The sequence below is a fragment of the Gymnodraco acuticeps genome, unplaced genomic scaffold (genome assembly GCF_902827175.1).
Source record: "Gymnodraco acuticeps unplaced genomic scaffold, fGymAcu1.1, whole genome shotgun sequence".
Taxonomy (NCBI): Eukaryota; Metazoa; Chordata; class Actinopteri; order Perciformes; family Bathydraconidae; genus Gymnodraco; species Gymnodraco acuticeps.
The window spans coordinates 177,487-196,149 of NW_022989751.1; the positions used below are offsets into that span (position 1 = coordinate 177,487).

Below are 18,663 nucleotides of genomic sequence, written 5' to 3' on the forward strand. Positions count from 1 at the left end.
TTAACGCCACCTACTGTGTTGGAGTGTGCACCACAATTATATATCCCCTTTATAAATAATAACAAAATAAGATATCACTTAACATTACATTATTTTGATGAGCTTAGATTCTTTCAAATATTGTAATAGACACTCCAACCAAATGTTGATACACGTTAAGACTCAGTTATTCGAGCCAAAGCTCCCTGATTGCTCTTTCCCTTTAATATTTCCTTTTTCTCTATAGGCCTACTGTCTTTTGGCAGGGAAAAATGACATGCTCCACTGATTTATCGCCCGTACATAATACCCTCTATTCAGATGCTCTCTTCTTTGGTGCACCTTTTAGCTTTCATCACTCGGCCAACTTCTCGCTGTAATGCATTAACATCCTGTGTTTCCAGTATCCCAAATGTGCGGCCACTCCAAATGACATTTATTTTGATTATTGCGTTTGCTTCAGATTTAGGCCTACTTAGTTTAATGTCCAGTATCTCCTAATCTTTTAGAGTCTGTTAGTTGATGCATCCACTATTTATTTTCCTCCATCCCTTTGTGAGATTAATCAATTTGTTTGTCCACATAAATGTTCTCAACATATGAATATTTCTATATCTGTACAGTTTCCTGCATTAACAATACCCATCCTACTACGAGATGTAAATGATTTTGATTAAATCAATACAGAACAGAAAATCCATTAAAAGAATAATCGTTTTAATTTTATATTATAACTCTTCTGTTCTGTCCACTGTAATGCTGTTGCTTTTGTCATCATCTCAACTGCATATGATCTGATGTTTTTCTTTCAACCAAAACATGTAAGGCTGGTATTCTATCAAAATCTGTGCTCACTCTATCCTCTATGGAGCATTATTGGATTTGTATTTTTGTAGCCTACGCTCAATAGAAATTCGCATAGCCCCTTTTTGAGATACCTTGCAAATGCACTTCTGTTAAGTTGTGTTGTAACTTACACAATTGTATAGTTGTCAATAGCAACAATTGAATATAATGGAGGATTATTTGTCCTGTTTATTGCTCTTTCGTGCTGAATGCTTGGTCAAATATGGTCACCAGATGGCACCCACGCTCTTTATGTGCAGGCCTGTATTGGCCAGTATCAGTATGTGCATGTGTGCATGCCTGTGTGTCACATAAGGATGTAATATTTAAGCATGTCTAAGGATAGAGGGTGTCGTTTTTTCTCATACTGATATTCTGAACAATCTGTGCTGTTGTATTAGCTGTAAAGTGTCTCTACTGTAGGCTATTTTATTATATGTACAGCACTTTGGCTCGACCAAAAATCATTTATAAATGTGCTATATAAATAAAACTTGATTTGATTTCTTTTGGAGAACTTGTGCACTTCTGGAAAGTCCATGGATGACCAAGAAGTTTGACCTCTTGCAGTTAGTAATAACAAGGTGCCAAATATAAAACAGCCCAGAGCAAAACACAGTGACAAACTTCTCAATCCATTTTCCATTCGCGGAGCATTCCCTAAAATGCAATCAAAAAGGTCAAGATGGTGATGTTGTTGATGATGAAGATTTTAGAAATCGGGCAGTAGTTGCCACAGAGCTTGTGTCCTTGGGATATTTAATTACACAAAGAAGAGTTTACATTTTATAATCACACACACTATAATGGAGGCTGTTCTTTTAAAAACATACACAAATGTTAAATCAGAGAATTATTTTAGATTTTTTAAAAGAGGTTTTTGAAGAGTGAATGTTTACATTTCATCAAATATGTTTTTCCTTTATGTGAACAGCTACATTACATATGTAATATCATATAACTGTGTCTCTGGTGACTTATATCTGGAAGGTATGGAGTCCCTGTCTGGACCAGTTTTGACAAATACCTCAGTGGTTTATCGGTTCATAAACACTTCTAAGAAAACAAAAGACTGATGGCACGAACACATGAACTGTTAAAGCGAATGTTTGCTCCAGGCAGAAGAACTATTTTTATTACACTTAACTGTCACGCCCGGATACCGAGATGTACAGTAACCTATAGCAACATCGCTCTCCAAACTTCTTAATCTGAGTTGATCATGTTGGTGGTTGTCAGTACTTGTCATGAGAGGGAAACCCAGCAGAATGGACACAGGCACCCTTCAATCTGTGTCTCATGCAGTTAAGGTGTGAATCATGCTGACAAGTGTCTCAAACATTGACAAACAAATGCAGTGACCTCTTACCTACACTACTGTGTAACACAAATTCAAGTAAAATGTGTCAAGTGTCATGATTTAGACTGATTTTGAGATTTGGAACTTCCCCTTTATCCTTCCCCCATCCCTTCATTAACCCATGTAACTATTTCATTCATTCAAACAATTCGTAAAGCCTAGCGTGACAAACAGCGGAAGGACAAGCCCAAAGGTGGACTGTGGTGTGGGGGTGGCATGTTTATGTGTAATTTATTCTCTGAGACAGTTACAGCTGTGCTCCTCATCCTCTAACCCTGATTCTTATCTCCTGCATTCTTCCTCACGTTATTTTTAGCTTTTTACTCACTATCCATTTATTGAAAGAATAACATGATAGTGTTCTGTGTTGATGTGTAGTGGTTGCATTGTATCAACTAGTTTCACTCAAGTAGATGTTTGTTTCTTTAAAATGCGTCCAAGTTGAATCTCATCAGGAGTAAATTAGTCATAGGATAACATTTACATCACCACTTTATCATTGAAAATAATGAGTCACAGGGAACTTAAAAATATCTAAACAAAGTTATTTAAAATAGGTTTACATTTAGGATGACAGCCAGTGAGCACCGTTTGTGGTTGTGTCATCTCGCCCACATCCGTTGTCCAAATTTGGTCTCAGGGGAACCAACACGCCACAAACAAGGTCTCCACTGCCGTGTCATTTCATCTCTCAGTAAAATTGTGTTTTATGTGGGTGAACTAGAGCGTAATAGCCTGGCTTTCCAAGAGTCCAAACAAAAAATAACAAAAGTTGTCTAATTAGCGGATCAGTGTAAACAAAGGGAGAATCAAAACGTCAGAAATGGGGGCGGATCATGTGCTCATTTCAGGGGTAAACAATTAGGTAAAATTAGTTTGAGGGGAGAGATGAGTCAATTCATGCTCTTTGGCCTCTTCCAAGAAGCAATTCATTTGGTAAATACTGCGTTGAACATCAAATAACCTAAAACCTGGATAATGCAAAAACTGTTGTGAATTTTGATTTACAAAGCTACCCAGATAACTCAGTGAACCTGCATGGTAAAAGAGGCCAATGCAAATGTATATTCTTCAAAATATTGACGCACGTAAGCCTACTCACCTTAATGGTTTATTGTTTATTCTGAGTTTACAGATGAGTAATCTTGTTTTGAAGTGAATCTTCTCTCAACCCTTGCTTGGACTCTCGTGGCTTTTGTTGCACTCACTGAACTGTAATCCTGTTGGAAGATTACCAGACATACAGTAATGTACAACTCTGCGAAGTTAACATTGTTGGCCAGTGGCAGCACACAAAGTTGTTTTGGCTAGTTGGCTGCAACTCTTGCATGTGGTTTGGTCAGCAGCACCCAGTCTAGCTGACATGTTTGGGCACCTAAAAGTTCCTGAGGGAGGTATCCAAAAGGTTTTGATAAATGTTAGGCACGCTACTGTAAGAAAATTAGGTCTTACCAGCTAGAGCAGGGGTGGCCAACCAGTCAGAGGTTAAGAGCCAATTTTTTTCTATTTTACTGCAAAGAGCCACATCAAACACACAGTCACTGATACCGCTTGTTTCAGTTTTTTGTTTTCTGGAGACAAGATTTCAACCACGTCACTGATGCATTTTTGTGGCATTGGGATATATATTTTTCAAATCCTCTGGAGCAGAGAGAGGAGCTGTGGATTATTGGTATTGATTAATGCATCAGTGTTTCTTAGGGTCAAAAACACTAAACTCACAACTTAAAATGAAAGCGTTTAGTTTATTTAATAAAAGAGCACATGTTAAATGTGAAAAGTGACAGTAGTTATAGATTATTTGCAATTTGGTGCTATGTATATATTAAAAAATAATAATAATTATATATATTTTTTAAACACCTTGAATTCCAGGGGGGGCGCGGGGCTCCGTTGGCGGGAAGCAGCGCCCCTCCAAGACAATGGTAGGGGAAACACTGGATAGTGTTTAATCAACGATAGGTTTTCCCCCCCTCAAAGGTGATTGGTTCACTGCATCACAGGTATTATTGTGATTGGCTCTTGGGCCACATCAAAATTAGACGCGCTGTCATCCTCTCATACTGACTCCTGACACCACACATACACACGTAGGGAGAGCCGGGACGAAAGTAACACGGGACGAAAGTAACGGAGCGATTTTATCCGAGCCCAAACAACTTTGACCGGCCAAATTACGTCAGAATTATCAGCATTCAATACTTAACAGACCTACTAAATATCATGTTTAACTGTCAGGAGTAGCTAGCTAGTGTTGTCACGATACCAACATTTTGTTTTCGATACCAAGTCAAGAATTGCGATTCCGATTCTTTTTCGATACTTTTCTTAAAAAAAGGGAAACAGTCTTAAATGTAATTATTGTGCTTTATTTCACACCAGAACCATAACCATAACACAAACTTTTAAACAATGAGAACAATAAATAAAACAAATGACAATAATTCGTATTAAATCAAATTAATACATTTCTTACAGACGGGCCTCGTGGTGTCCGTGGCTTGCCCTCACTGTCAGAGATATAGCTAAAATACTTCCAAATTTCGCTTCTGGCGTCTTTTTTGTCAACAAGCCGAGGCGCAGCAGCAGTTGCACTCCCACTTGCAGCCATGCTTCTCGTTTTCTCACATACTCTGGCAGCTAGCGCGTGCATGAGAGAGGGGAGGGACTTAGAACGTACTTGAGAGGGGCGGGACTGCAGGCACGGCTGCAGTGCAGGGAATGGAAGCAGAGCGCTGAATATGGAAGCAAACAAGAGACAGATGTATGGAAGCAAACAAGAGACAGAAGTATTTGAATTTTATTAGACACCGAATTTATAGCATTGAAAATAATTACTTTGAAAATCATGAATCTGAATTTTTTTTGCTCCGAATTTATCTATGTGAAATAAAAATGTAAAAATTCAAGTTAAAAAAATTCGAATGTTCAAATTCAGATCCCAAAAATTCAAGTGAAAAAAATTCGACGTCAAATATTTCGGTGTTTAAAATTCGATGTAAAAAAATTCGGTGTGTAAAATTCGACGTCAAAAATTGCGATGCAGCCTCATCCGGGCTACTCAGACAGGATAAGCAATCGAGCCCTAATGCAATCAAACCGACTTCTGGCCTATCAGAGCACGGCTTTGTCAGTCATGTGATCACAACAACCCGGGAGAAAAATGACGGAGAACAGCTGGGCTCGCCGCTCGGTAAGTAGTCAGTTTGTGCTCTTTATTTTTACTTGCTCGACAGCATTTGTATCTTACATTAGCTAGCTAAATGAGTGAAGTAGCCTTGTGCCTTGCTGTTAGCAAGCTCCGTAGTTATCATTAATTGAAGTGAATCACGTTACCGTGTGTGTGTGTGGGGGGTGACGGTTTGCAAAGTAACGTAACGATCACTTCGGTTAGATAAGTCAAGTAGACCATGCTACACTATACGAAATACACTCTTACAAAAGCCCTGCATTTAAACATGTTAATGTTACTTTAGTAAAAGTATGCTAGTATAATTAGGAAAGTGTTGTTAAAGTATTTAAAGTAGACACAAGTTATACTATTATATGATATCATTTGATTTATTGTTATTACCGATGCACGAGTTGACTTAACTGTTGTAGTTGGAGCTCATTTTGAACAATGAGCTAACTAATTATTAATTTCATAATGGTTTAATGTGCTGACTATTTTCTACATTAATAGATTAAGGTCTGGTTTGTTCAAAGTCTCAAAATAGTAGGACATGCTGTCATAATTACCCAGAGTCCGAAGTGACACCTTTACAATGTTAAAGCTGTTAGATAAATGTAGTGACGTAAAAACTAAAGTATTCAAGATAGTGTAGTGGAAAATAGATAATGTTTTTTTTTTTAAAATGTTACCAAAACAAAATCTCTTGTTTTGGACTGACAGTAATGATTCAAGAAATAGTAGATAAATAAATACACACATCAATTTGTTGTGGATGGAACACAACAAATGGTGCTCTTACCTGTGATGCCTCCTCCAAACATGATAACCAGACTGTATCATTCAAACTATAAGTAACAGTTCTAGCTACTTGACTTCAGACAAACAATTCAAAAGACAAAATCAACACAATTTATTGAAAGACCAATCTTTATTTCTCTCCTTTTGTTTGTGTTATTAAACCCTGTCAATCTAAAAAACGGAGCAACTCAACAGTTAACTTTATATTTCTTATCCTCCAAAGCATCTATTACACTATTTGTTCCCCTCTCATATTCACAGAATGGATGATTAGAGACTTTGGGGGAAACCTCAGCTTTATGAACGTCCTGTCTGTTGGTTTGGCCAGAGAGGGCTGAGGGTCTTTCCCTGCGAGGAGGACCAGGCCTGAGGGAGGAGGACCTGCACCAGCTGCACCTACAGAACTTAGCCCATGCTAGACATAGCTGTTACCACCTGCACAGGCCTGTCAATTAACAGATTAACATTGAGTGTAACTTATGTATATTATTTCGTTGTTATTTAAAAAAAAAATGGTGATGGTTCATGCTTGATAACTTTTAGTTCACATTTCAATAAATTGTATTTGCACTCCTTTTGTCCATTATTCTTACTGAAAATGTTAAATTACACATTCACATCTGACTGAAGATTGGCACCATTTATTTATGACGTTGCAAACTCGGCGGTACAAGGCACAAGTATTGTGAAGCTCATATAGTGAGGCAAATGCATTTGATCAGCTGACTTTTATCACATCAGCTTCTCCTTTCCCTCTTGGATGTTCTTCTGGACCCTCAGAGAAAGAGAAAATGGTGAAGCAGTCCTGTCTCTCAGGCGTGTCCTTTCCTAACAGAAATATCAAGAAACATATTATTGCAGAGGAAGTGTGTTTGTTTGTTCATAAATATAATGACTTTCTTATTTGAATGTGTTTTTTAAATCCAACAGTGTACTACAAAGATAATCAGTTTATGAATAAACCGTTCTAAATTCATCAACATTGAAATAAATGTATTATTCAAATAATATTTAACTGTTATCAAAACTTAGTGCAACTGTAGAAGCTTGCTCTGTTGTCTCACTGAAAGACAAAGGGTCGCAGCTCTCACTATGTTCAATAATATTTGCCTTAAATACATTGAAATGTGAAAGTTGAACAAAAAAGTGATGTTGCTTGGTAAAATGTAACCTTTAGCTAAGAAAGTGCTCTCAACATCACTGATGTGTAGGTGATCTAGTATTCAGTCATGTTTAATGGCATGTATATCAGTGTATTAGAGTAATTACTTTATGCATTCTTTGTAAAGTATGAAAAAGGTATATGCACCTTGTAATCCGTGCTGAAGTTCTCTGCTGTGATGAGTCCAGATCTGTCTCTCCTCCTCTGGTCCAGCCTGTCTGGATCACCTTGAGGACACTTTGAACAAACAGATGTAAAGTTACATGCGTGGCTTACAGACTTCTTTACATGCAAACTACTTTTTTATCTTCTTTTAAAAACAGGTCATAATCTTATTGTTATACTTAAGAAATTGCTGGATATCACAGTCCTTATACTGTATCAGTTTGATTGAGCATTATTGTGTAGGTCCTATTTATTTTACTGTTACTTTGGATGAGGTTTTCATGAGTCAGTCAAATTAATTTGTTTTCATGCCATATTCATATGTATCACACACCTAAGGGTAAGACACAAACCTATTGAACAAATGCAATGGATAAGCTTCATTTCCACTGAAGTCACAGATAACGTCATATCTACTATTTAAACATAATTTCCTTGTCACTAAAGCATTGACTACGCTATTCATCGTCCTTAAATGCAGGCATTAAGTTACATGTTCCGTTGTACAGCCACGATAAGGCTGTTTCTCAAGTGTGATGATAATACAATTAAAAGAGGCATTGGTAATAATATTAAAAACAACAATGTTTGGGTCGGATAGGCGGTTAGCTGCAATAAATAACTCCAGTTCAACAAACCATATTATAATATCTAAGGGAGCGTTATTTCTGGACCATCTTGAAATGTGACGTTCATATTTTAAAGATACACACATTTCATTGTGAGGTTGATTTAATATACACTAAGCCTCTCTTCAACAATACGTTGACGTTAGCTAGTCTATTTTATGCTATAGTAGAGCATAGAGAATTTAAATGAACCTTAACAATGCATACAGTAACCTAACTAGCAAACTAACTATCTAACGTACAAGGATGACCTTATTTTAGCAACCTCGCACAGAAGCCTTTTGGTATACAGTAGCATCCCACTTAATGTTTTACACTCTTGGATGCTACGCATAGCATCGTTAGCACAGATGGAGCTACGATTGCTCAAATGCTAACCCAACTCTAAACATTCTTTAACGTTAGCTTAATAAAAACACCAGTAACATAACATAAAGTACGCAGGGTTGACTTACCGAAGAAACTGCATTCATGGACGGTCTGTTTCAACCGCAGATAAATCCTATATTTGCATGACGAATAGTCCACCAGGAGCCAACACAACAAACACGGCCGAGTTCAAGTAGTGTTCTCCTCATGCGCTGAGCCGCTGTAGCATCACGGAGCTAATGGAGCTAGCAGAGAGGAGCTAGGAGCAGCAGTCCCGTTGTCATGAAGGGGGAATCTAACTATATACAGAATATGTTTTTGTGGATCCAGGCTAGAAACATGTTCATTTTCTGATGTTAAGTTGGACATTTTAACATAGGGTCTACGGGAATTGCTCCCATCTGCATCCATCGCCTACAGTTTGCAGCATTGGGCTTCACCGCACTGTCCCGGGGTTTGCCGCTTGGCTCTGATAGGCCAGAAGTCGGTTTGATTGCATTCGGACTCGATTGCTTATCCTGTCTGAGTAGCCCGGATGAGGCTGCATCGCAATTTTTGACGTCGAATTTTATACACCGAAATATTTAACATCGAATTTTAAACACCGAAATATTTGACGTCGAATTTTTTTCACTTGAATTTTTGGGATCTGAATTTGAACATTCGAATTTTTTTAACTTGAATTTTTACATTTTTATTTCACATAGGTAAATTCGGAGCAAAAACATTCGTATACATGATTTTCAAAGTAATTATTTTCAATGCTATAAATTCGGTGTCTAATAAAATTCAAATACTTCTGTCTCTTGTTTGCTTCCATAGCTGAACACACACGGCTCTTATTAAACGGCGCTTTCTCACCGGAGTACTTTCCCCCGTCATTCTTAAAGTACCGATACTAATGAAACGGAGGAATAGTAACGTTTTTAACGGCAGGGTATCGCGGTACCTTTCAAGTATTGGTACACCGTGCAACACTAGTCAGGAGTCAGTGTCTCTCCCCCAAACTCACACATATACAATTCGATATGAACTGAAGAGCCGCATGAAACTAGGCAAAGAGCCGCATGCGGCTCGAGAGCCGCGGGTTGGCCACCCCTGAGCTAGAGGCTATGCTTGCTGTGCCAGATGCGTGGCTGTGGAAACCAAAGGTATATCCTGAGAGAAATATGTGTTAGCGTGTCACAGTTCAAGCTCTTGCATCTGGAGTAATTAGAACTCAAGAGCTTCTTTGCAGGCAATATGTTAGAGATTATAAGAATACTTACATTAAACCCCATAAAAGTAGACACTTAAGAATTTGCTTTGAGGTGTTTTGCAAAGGTATAAAGCTGTCACATGCTTAATATTATAAAACTGCAAATTATGTAATTTAACAGGAGGACTGAGATCACTTTTACCCTGTTTTGTATTCGAAACGAAAACAGATGAATAATAGTCATAAACATAGACCTCTATTAATATAGGTTTTTACAAAGATTTAATATAGTACTTTTCCAAGTCTTCTGATCACTCAAAGTGTGTTAACACTACCTGCCAACAATCAAACACTGATGGCATAACAAGTAGCCAAAATCATCTTCCAATCAAATGCTCATTCACACATGCACTCACGCATCTGTGGTGTAAATGTCTTGCCCAACGACACTTCAACATGCAAACTGGATTGAACCGCTAGTCTTCTGATTGGTGGATAACCCGCTCTATCTGAGCCTGGCGCAAAGTCGTCCCAAACTGGTATACCACTACTAGTAAAGGCACAACCTTAATCCTCTAAAAGGATTAGCCTGATTACCTCAGCATAGATCTCTGCCCTACGCATCAAATGACACTCTTTGATGGAAGCATCACATGATCCTTGTCCTACAGTATCAGTGAATGTGTTTGTGTGGCACGGTGCATGGCAGATTCAGTCCAGACATGAGCAAACTTAATTGAATTCCTAACATATTAGATTGTGGGCAAGCCTTTATTTCAAAATCAAAACCTGCTTATGTTGCGGTTAAGACATGCCTTCAGCCCGTTGGGGTCATAGGGGAGTCAACTCTATGCTGCAACAATAACTGATGAGGTTATTTAACATGTGACAGCCTGCTTTAACAGGAGAGGTATGTACCCAGGGCCGTCCCTGGCCAACTTGGGGCCCCAAGCGACATTGTGAGATGAGGCCCACTGACAGTGAAATTTTTTTTGGGAAACAAAGTACTTTGCAAATATAATTCCTGTTTATTATTATTATCAGCACAGTTACTTTTTTATACAGTGAGGTAAATGGTAAATGTGCATGTATGTCGTTCAGTATGTGTTTACAAGTGAATACGTCTGCATTTCCTGCCAAATACTAGCCTCAAAAAGATTAAAATATAATGAATGCAAATAAACTGCTTCTACTAATAATAATAATAATAATAATAATAATAATAATCAATTCAATAATATAAATACTATATTATTTTATTATAATATAGTGGTAATATAGTCAAGACAAAACATGCTTATTACATGCAAAAAAACTGATATTTCTTAAATCTGTATTCAAATGTAGTTCCCTCTGTCAGCAATGTATCAACAACTACACATACATTTCTATCAGTATTTCTCTGTGGTTGACAGAGATATACATACTTCCTGATTACTGTTAGGAGTTAAGGTGAGAGGCTGAGCATCACCATGAAATGTGCAAATTGACTTAAAAATGAATAAAAGAGGAAAAAATGCTCAATTTTTTAAGGCTGTAAACTTTAACTGTTATGTAAGACAGTTTTTCACTCTTCCTCCTGTACATTAGCAGATAAAAGGCATAAAATACTTGAATGAATGGGGTGCGCGGAGAACTACGCTGAGAACTGCACTGAGAGCTGCGCACAAGCCGAGCTCATAAGCCGAGGCCCCCTGTGCAATGTGAGGCCCCATGCAGCCTGCATGAGCGACCTGTAGGGAGGGACGGCCCTGTATGTACCCCTGCATGCATATCGCCGGTGTCTTTGCTTGTGGCCTCTGGTTTTGAATGCACTGCAGTTGTGTGATTTTTGCTAAAATTCTTCATTTTTTTAAAGTAAAGTTATTAAATAATTATTTTTGTTGTACAGTCCTATTGTGAAGGAAAATACTCCAAAAGGACGCACAGCAGGCCTTTAAAGCCAGAGGGGTTATGTAAGGACCCCTTCCTGGAGCAGTTAGATGATTGAGCCCTATTCTGAGTAGTTTAGTTTGTTTATCCAGTGCAAGTTTAAAAATGACACTTCCTAATCTCTTTCAGTCACTATGAAGTTGCCAGTATCATAAATCAAAAATGTACAAAGCAAAACTTTACAATTTTATGTAATTTTGTTAATGTTTTTATTCTTGACAACACATACTATACATTGGGCTATGTTTCAAATATTACGGAACACAGTTTAGTAAGGTACCCAAATCGTTAGCAAAATCCAATATGAAAAAGATGATATTGACAAGTGCCAAGTCATATTTCATATGTATATAATACAGTAATAAAGTAAGATACATTCATGTGCAAACTCCTCACTGATGATGGTAAATCAGAGTTTTATTCATGTTTATTCCAGAAAACAATATACACCTGGAAGACATGTTAACACAAAGACATGTTCACATTCAGAGTGCCTTTGCCTCTTAAAAATCCCTGTCCTATTTAGCCCTGCAAAGTTATTTTTGAAATCTTGGCAAAATACTACAAGTATATATGTTTTAAATATTGTATCACATCTGAAGATGTCACTTTGTACAAACCCTGGATATATAAATAACTTGTGTACAGATCAAACCAAAAAAGTGCTACAAAAAAAGTACTTAAATTAATACATTTGTACATGTTAATACAGCATGCATAAGTGTCTATAGTTACAAAATGATTGATTGCACCCGTATCTTGGACATCAGGGTTCTTTCACCAACTGGATGTTACATTATTTAACAATCCTCAAACAATACTGATCTAATAAAGATGTCTTGTTCATTTGCCATGGCCCAGAAGAATAACTTTAACAATAACATATTGTCTTTTGTTGCTCTCCATCCAACCCTCCAAAAACCTTTCTTTCTTCTTCAGCAGCCAAACTCTGTGTTTATTCTACATCATTTTCCTCTTCATCTTCCACACCAGCCAGCTCTTTCTCTGGCAGCAGGCCATAGCTGTTGAGGAAAGCTTCCACATCAGTGGCGAAGAACTCCCCGGTGAGGTGCTGTGTGCAGGCCAGGAAGTTCCCTAGTAGGTCTCCAGCTTTGTACACCAGCAGTGTAGGCAAAACCTCATCTGAGAATCGCTCGGCTGCGCCGGAGGAGACAGCATCAATCCTGCAGAACTTTACACTGGGGTATTCAAGTGCCAGGCAGTCAAGGCAGTTGTTGAGCTCCTCACATCCTTTGACTCCAACCTTATAGATGTGGACCACCACCACTGTGCTGTAATGCTCCTTCTCGATGACTTCTAGAAAGGCCTCTCCACTGTCCAACTCATGCACACCTTCAAACCGAGGCCCAAAGCTGAGTTTATCATGCATCTCCTGCATGCAGCGTTTCCTGTATTTCTTTAGACATCCCTCATCCTCCTCCTTAAGCAACTCGTACTCTTGGACACTCATCTAAAAAAAAAAGGGGGGAAAAGTGTTAGAATTGATATTGGCTACATTTATTATCACAATTACATGTATTATATTACATTATGTTGGCTGGCGTTTTCAAAATAAACACGAAGAAGCTTTCAAGACTATTTTTGCCATAAATCTGAACCAATGCACACAATTGTAGCTGTATCCACAGCATCCAAAGACCATAACCAAAAGCAAAGTAAAAGTCTGCCTTCTGTCATTTGTCTGGTTGTACCTTGCGGTTTAGGGCTGATCTGCCGTCTTCTTTTGGCTTGCCTGGGGTTGACATTTGTCTCAGCAGTTCCTTTTTTGCAGGCGGTAAGTTTTCCTGGTCCATACTTTCCAACTTAAACCTCCTCCAGTCATTGATGACTCCTTTAGGACCTTTGGAGAAGACACATTACATTTTGTTGTTAGTTATGAAAGAGTCTATTGCATGTTTTAAATTACTTCTTAAGACATACTTATTTCTGAATGAATTTCTAAAAATAAATGACTGTAATTATTCAGTTTAACAGTCAATAAATTGGCTAATGGAGAAATGTTTTCGAAGCAGACACAATTCAATCAGAAGGAACTTCCTATATAAAAATAATCCACTTTACTCTCAAGGCCCACATAATTAATAGTATGTGGGATTTCCAGCTGGATAACTGGTTCATTCATCTGTAAAAAACTTGGTGCAGATAAAGTTTGAGTCATGAGTCATTGTTGGGTATGGTGCTTCAATTTTGGGATTAAAGCGTCATCTCAGATGTAGTGCACTATTGCTCCACCGTTGCGTAACAAAAAGAAGATTAGAGCTGTGGTTAAACTGTCAAAGCTCTACAGGTCTGTAGTCTGCTTTGGTCTTCCTGTCAGGTGTTTAGAGTCAATTGCTCAGTAGTCATCGCGTATGACCTTCTGTCTGTAAGGTTGTTTCTAGTGAAAGCTTCTTAATGATCAAATAATGAACTTTGTTTTTGCAAAGACACATTGTTTATTACTGAATTTCTCCACGGGTATTAATAAAGGTCCATCTTATCTTATCTTATCTTGTACTTAGATACATGGTTTGACGAGAACCATTCCCCCGGCAGATAAGCACAAAGAGAGGTCACCAAGTTCTAAAAATATCCACAGGCTTATGTTTGAAAACACTGCTTCCACTCACCTGTTTTGGTTGCGAACTCTTCCATTTCAAGCAGTCTGTCCGACATTTTTCTGGTGAGTTAGCTGTAAGATAAAAACTTGAGAATCAGACAACAGGAGGTAATTCATATGATGTGGTTAGTTTATACATGATGGGGGCTTTGGATGTTTGGATGAATAATTATTGAAATTTAAGTTTAATAGCCTGCATCAATAATTGTTCTCCATAAGGCTATTGTTTTTCTACTGACTTAAATTGCAATGTGACAAAGTGAGTGCCATGATATTTAATTAAATGAGTGCAGTCTAAGAGGATTACTGAGCTGCAACAAATCTGTCTCCTGCTCGCTTTAAGCCCCTTAGGGACACTGTATGAAGTTGGAAAACATTGAATTGGCAATAAAGAAACCTGGAACAACAACGATGACAACAACAACAACAACAACAACAACAACAACAACAACAACAACAACAACAATGATGTACTAATTTAATTCAAATAATATGTTTGTGTGTATGTAAAACTTTAAGAGAATTTGTTTCTACATTGCAGAAAAAAAGATTATTGAAAATAAATAAAATATAGGATCCTATTATATCGGATTAGTATAATGAATACTTATAATTATGTTACATTTGTATAACTTTTAATTTGCAATAACTGCTAAAGATTTAAAACTAGTCACTCTGGGTCCTACACTGCTTTGTAATGAGGTTAGTTTGAACCAGTTGTTTGTGACGTATGCAGAGCTAATATCTAATTGGATAAAAGGACCGATCCACAGCGTTCCCATTAGCTTCATTCTCCCTGCATGCAGTCACGGTGCTGATCTGGCCAGGTGATCTTTGTGGCCATCTTTACAATCCCCAAATCCTGTGTAATCGATTTGCCGAGATTGACATGAGCAAATGAAGTTCCATATAATGGTTTAAACTTATGAATGTATGTGTGTGTGCAAGAGTTGCACAATAAACTCTTTTATAACAGCTGACTTTCAAGTAGACCCATGACTATTCAGTAACGAAGAAAGAATCTTCTGTTCTCATTCTGTGCAAAAGGATTGACTTTGAAATGAAAAAATAAACTAATGTGGTTAAAACCTTTTCAAAACCTAGTGTTGTTACACTGTACTTGGCAAATAATGACCATAAAAACTCAAGACGACCCCTAAACTCAATCTCAAATCAATACATTTTATGTTCGTAAAAACATATAGACCGAAAAACGTATGTCCTATTTCATCCAATCACATATTAACACATTTCAATATTTAGTTCTAGATCAATCCACTTTACAATTTTTCAGAAATAAGAGTTATAAATTGAGTTTTTCTTACCTTCAACCGTCACAGTGAAGTCCTCCCTTTGTGTCAGTAGTTAACTTTGCACTGGTCCTCACTCGATCACTGAGATATCTCTTAGTGGATGGTGTGCGTTATTGTGTGCATGCGTGTGTCTTATCCAGCCAATGAGCTTGGTCTAATGAAGATTTCAAAGAAGTCCCTATAGACCCAACAGAAATAGAGCATAGATCCTAAGAGGATTTGACTTCAGGAATTAGAAGCCTCTAATTGATAAAGGCCTGACTACACACAAGGAAGAGAGAGAGAGGAAGAGAGTGAACTGAACACTTTAATTCAAAACTTTGAGAGTTTCTTCTTTTTTTTATTAAGATGATCTTATAAATCACTTGATTAGGCAGCTGGTAGCCTTGTATACTACTCTATTCAAGAGCAGAACAGAAGAGCTGTTGTGTTGCATTTCACAATTATAAACGGATCATTAAGAGTTAATTCAAACAATATATCCCTGAGATGAACTCTCAAATAAAGGGTTCTTGTCTAGAAGGAATGGTCTTCTAGGCACATAGCTTTGCATGAAAATGACCACATGACACACACACACACACACACACACACACACACACACACACACACACACACACACACACACACACACACACACACACACACACACACACACACACACACACACACACACACACACACACACACACACACACACACACACACACACACGCACATGCACACGCACACACACAAAACACAAAACACTGCTAGCTATGGGTGGAGGAAATCTTGTGATGTTTTATCATGTGCTTCTTGATTAGTGTTAACACAGAGTGTGTGTAGTGTCTTCTTCTCCCTAATTATTCTTTTACATTTCCTCACTTCCGCCAACATTTCTACAAAGACAGATAAGACATAGATAAGAGCATCTGTGCATCTTGTTGGTTGTGATAAACTGAAAAGTACTACAAATAACAAGAGCAAAGATAACGTGTTCTGGTTAGGTAAGTTTGAAGCCTGACTTATGCAAAAACGTTTTAATTATTTGATTGATTGATACAATCAGCTAAATGTGTTTCAAGAAAAAAGTTTACAGAAAAAGTTAAAAAAGAAAATTGCCCTTTTCAGAGTGTTATATCATTACATTCATGAATACATAATTGGAGTAGTTCATGTACATGTAAACAGCATACTGTTCTTGACTGATGTAAAAATGTGTAGTTTAATCAATAAAAAAACATGTTTTGTAAGCTGTTTTCCATCTTGATTTGCAAAGTAAATGTCAACTAACTGTAGTTGGTTTGGGGTATATCCCATGGAAATGTAGTGAGGTAGTAAGAAAAGATTTACCTGTTTTTCTGAATTACAGTAGATACCATAACATCCCAAGGGAACTTTACTCGAGGGCTTGATTTCAAAATAAACATGTCCCACATGTATCAGTTTAATCCAGTTTGTTATTGGTTTGGGTTTAAGACAATGAAAGAAAGTGTTTTTTGCAATGCAGATGGTATTGTAACCAGTACTCGAGTTGAGGGGGGATGAGGGGGGATGGCATCCCCCCTGAAATAAAAACGGTCAAAATCATCCCCCTTCTAAAACTGCCATCCCCCCTTTCCATCCCTTATGTAATTTTATCAATGAACGTGGCACTGGTATTACTGCTATTTCAACATTAATTGTGCGCATTTTGAGTAAAATACTGTGAGCGAGGGAGCACGCACACACGCAATGACATTTTTACCAAGTCACTGACGCTATACTATGCGAGTGCCCTAGAGGGCGCCAGAGCGCCGTGATGCGCCTGTTTGATCGATGCCAGAAGTGCAGGTAATCACAATGGCCAAGCAACCAGGAGGACAACGCGATCTGAGGGACTTCATATTTAAAAATACTAAAAATAACATTTTAGGTAAGTCAAGAGTCAATAATCTTAGTCATTACTCACTACTTTAGTCACCAACGGTGGAATCTATGGACATAAGCAGCAATAACAACTTAGTTTGGAGTTTAGCTACGTTTTTCTCGCGTGTTAGCTAGCTGGTCAGACTCAAAACTGTTGATGAAATGATACCACCAGCACCAGAAGAGCTGAAACCCCTCCTTCAAGCAGTGAACACTTTGGTCATCTCCACAGCTGAGTGTGAACGTGGGTTTAGTCTTAGTCAGATGAACATTTTAACCACAACTAGAAGCTCCCTGGAGGTAAAAAGCATGTCACCCTTGCTTTTCATCAAGTGTGTTGGCCCTCCACTGAACATGGTGGTATATGTCAAGACTTGGGTTCAAAGCCATTGCTTAGCTAACAATCCGAAAGCAAGAGCCTGAAAAATTGAGACCAAAAAGCATGATTATGAAAATATTTGGAAACTTCTATGAGATGGGGGAGAGTGGAGTAGGCAGCCATTGACAACATTGGTCCTATTTTGTATTATCTGTATAATCTTTTAATATATTTTCATATTTCGTAAACAATTTCAATGTGCACTTAATGCCCTGTTCCTACAAATTTTCATGAAGAATTTACATAATGATTTAATTAATTACGATACAAATGTAACCCTTTAGATACCAGTTTTGATCGTATACCAGTAACTGCTTTTTTGAAAAAATACACTATAATTCAATATTCTAAAAACTATTTTGACTTTATTATTAGTATGATCAGTTGATCCATCTGAATAATAAATGAGGGACTATTAACCTACAAGATTTGTACCATATACTTCATTATAACCACATTTTTGTATTCCCTCCCCCCCTTTAAATCAAAGTGAAACAAATATTTTGCCCTAATTGTCCTCTGCATTTGACCCTAAATGTTATTCTACTCTAATTCTGAGGTGACTTGGTCAAGAGCAATGAAAGGAGTATCTGAACATCCATAACATGCATGTTGTTTTAGGAGTATAATAATTATCTTTATGCTGGTAGGTCTCCCACCCTCGGCGGGTTATCAGCACAAATTATGTCCCCATATGAGAAAATGCATGTCTGCATGTCTGCATGTCTGCATGTCTTTGTGTCCCTGGGCAAAACACTTCACCCCAAATTGCTCCTGTGGGGATTGTCCACAGTATTGAGTAAGTATTATTATTATTAAGTAAGTCGCTTTGGATAAAAGCGTCTAAC

General features: G+C 37.7%; 1 protein-coding gene across 1 annotated transcript; it reads right to left on the reverse strand.

Moving 5' to 3' along the window:
• Positions 1-11,944: 11,944 nt before the first annotated feature.
• Positions 11,945-15,630, reverse strand: pdcb (phosducin b). The gene is made up of 4 exons (XM_034210100.1): positions 15,559-15,630; positions 14,244-14,305; positions 13,326-13,474; positions 11,945-13,084 (listed from the first exon to the last, which is right to left on the reverse strand). Exons 2-4 carry the CDS (start codon positions 14,287-14,289, stop codon positions 12,569-12,571), a joined length of 711 nt encoding a protein of 236 aa, XP_034065991.1. The 5' UTR covers positions 14,290-14,305; positions 15,559-15,630; the 3' UTR covers positions 11,945-12,568.
• Between the last annotated feature and the right edge of the window lie 3,033 nt (positions 15,631-18,663).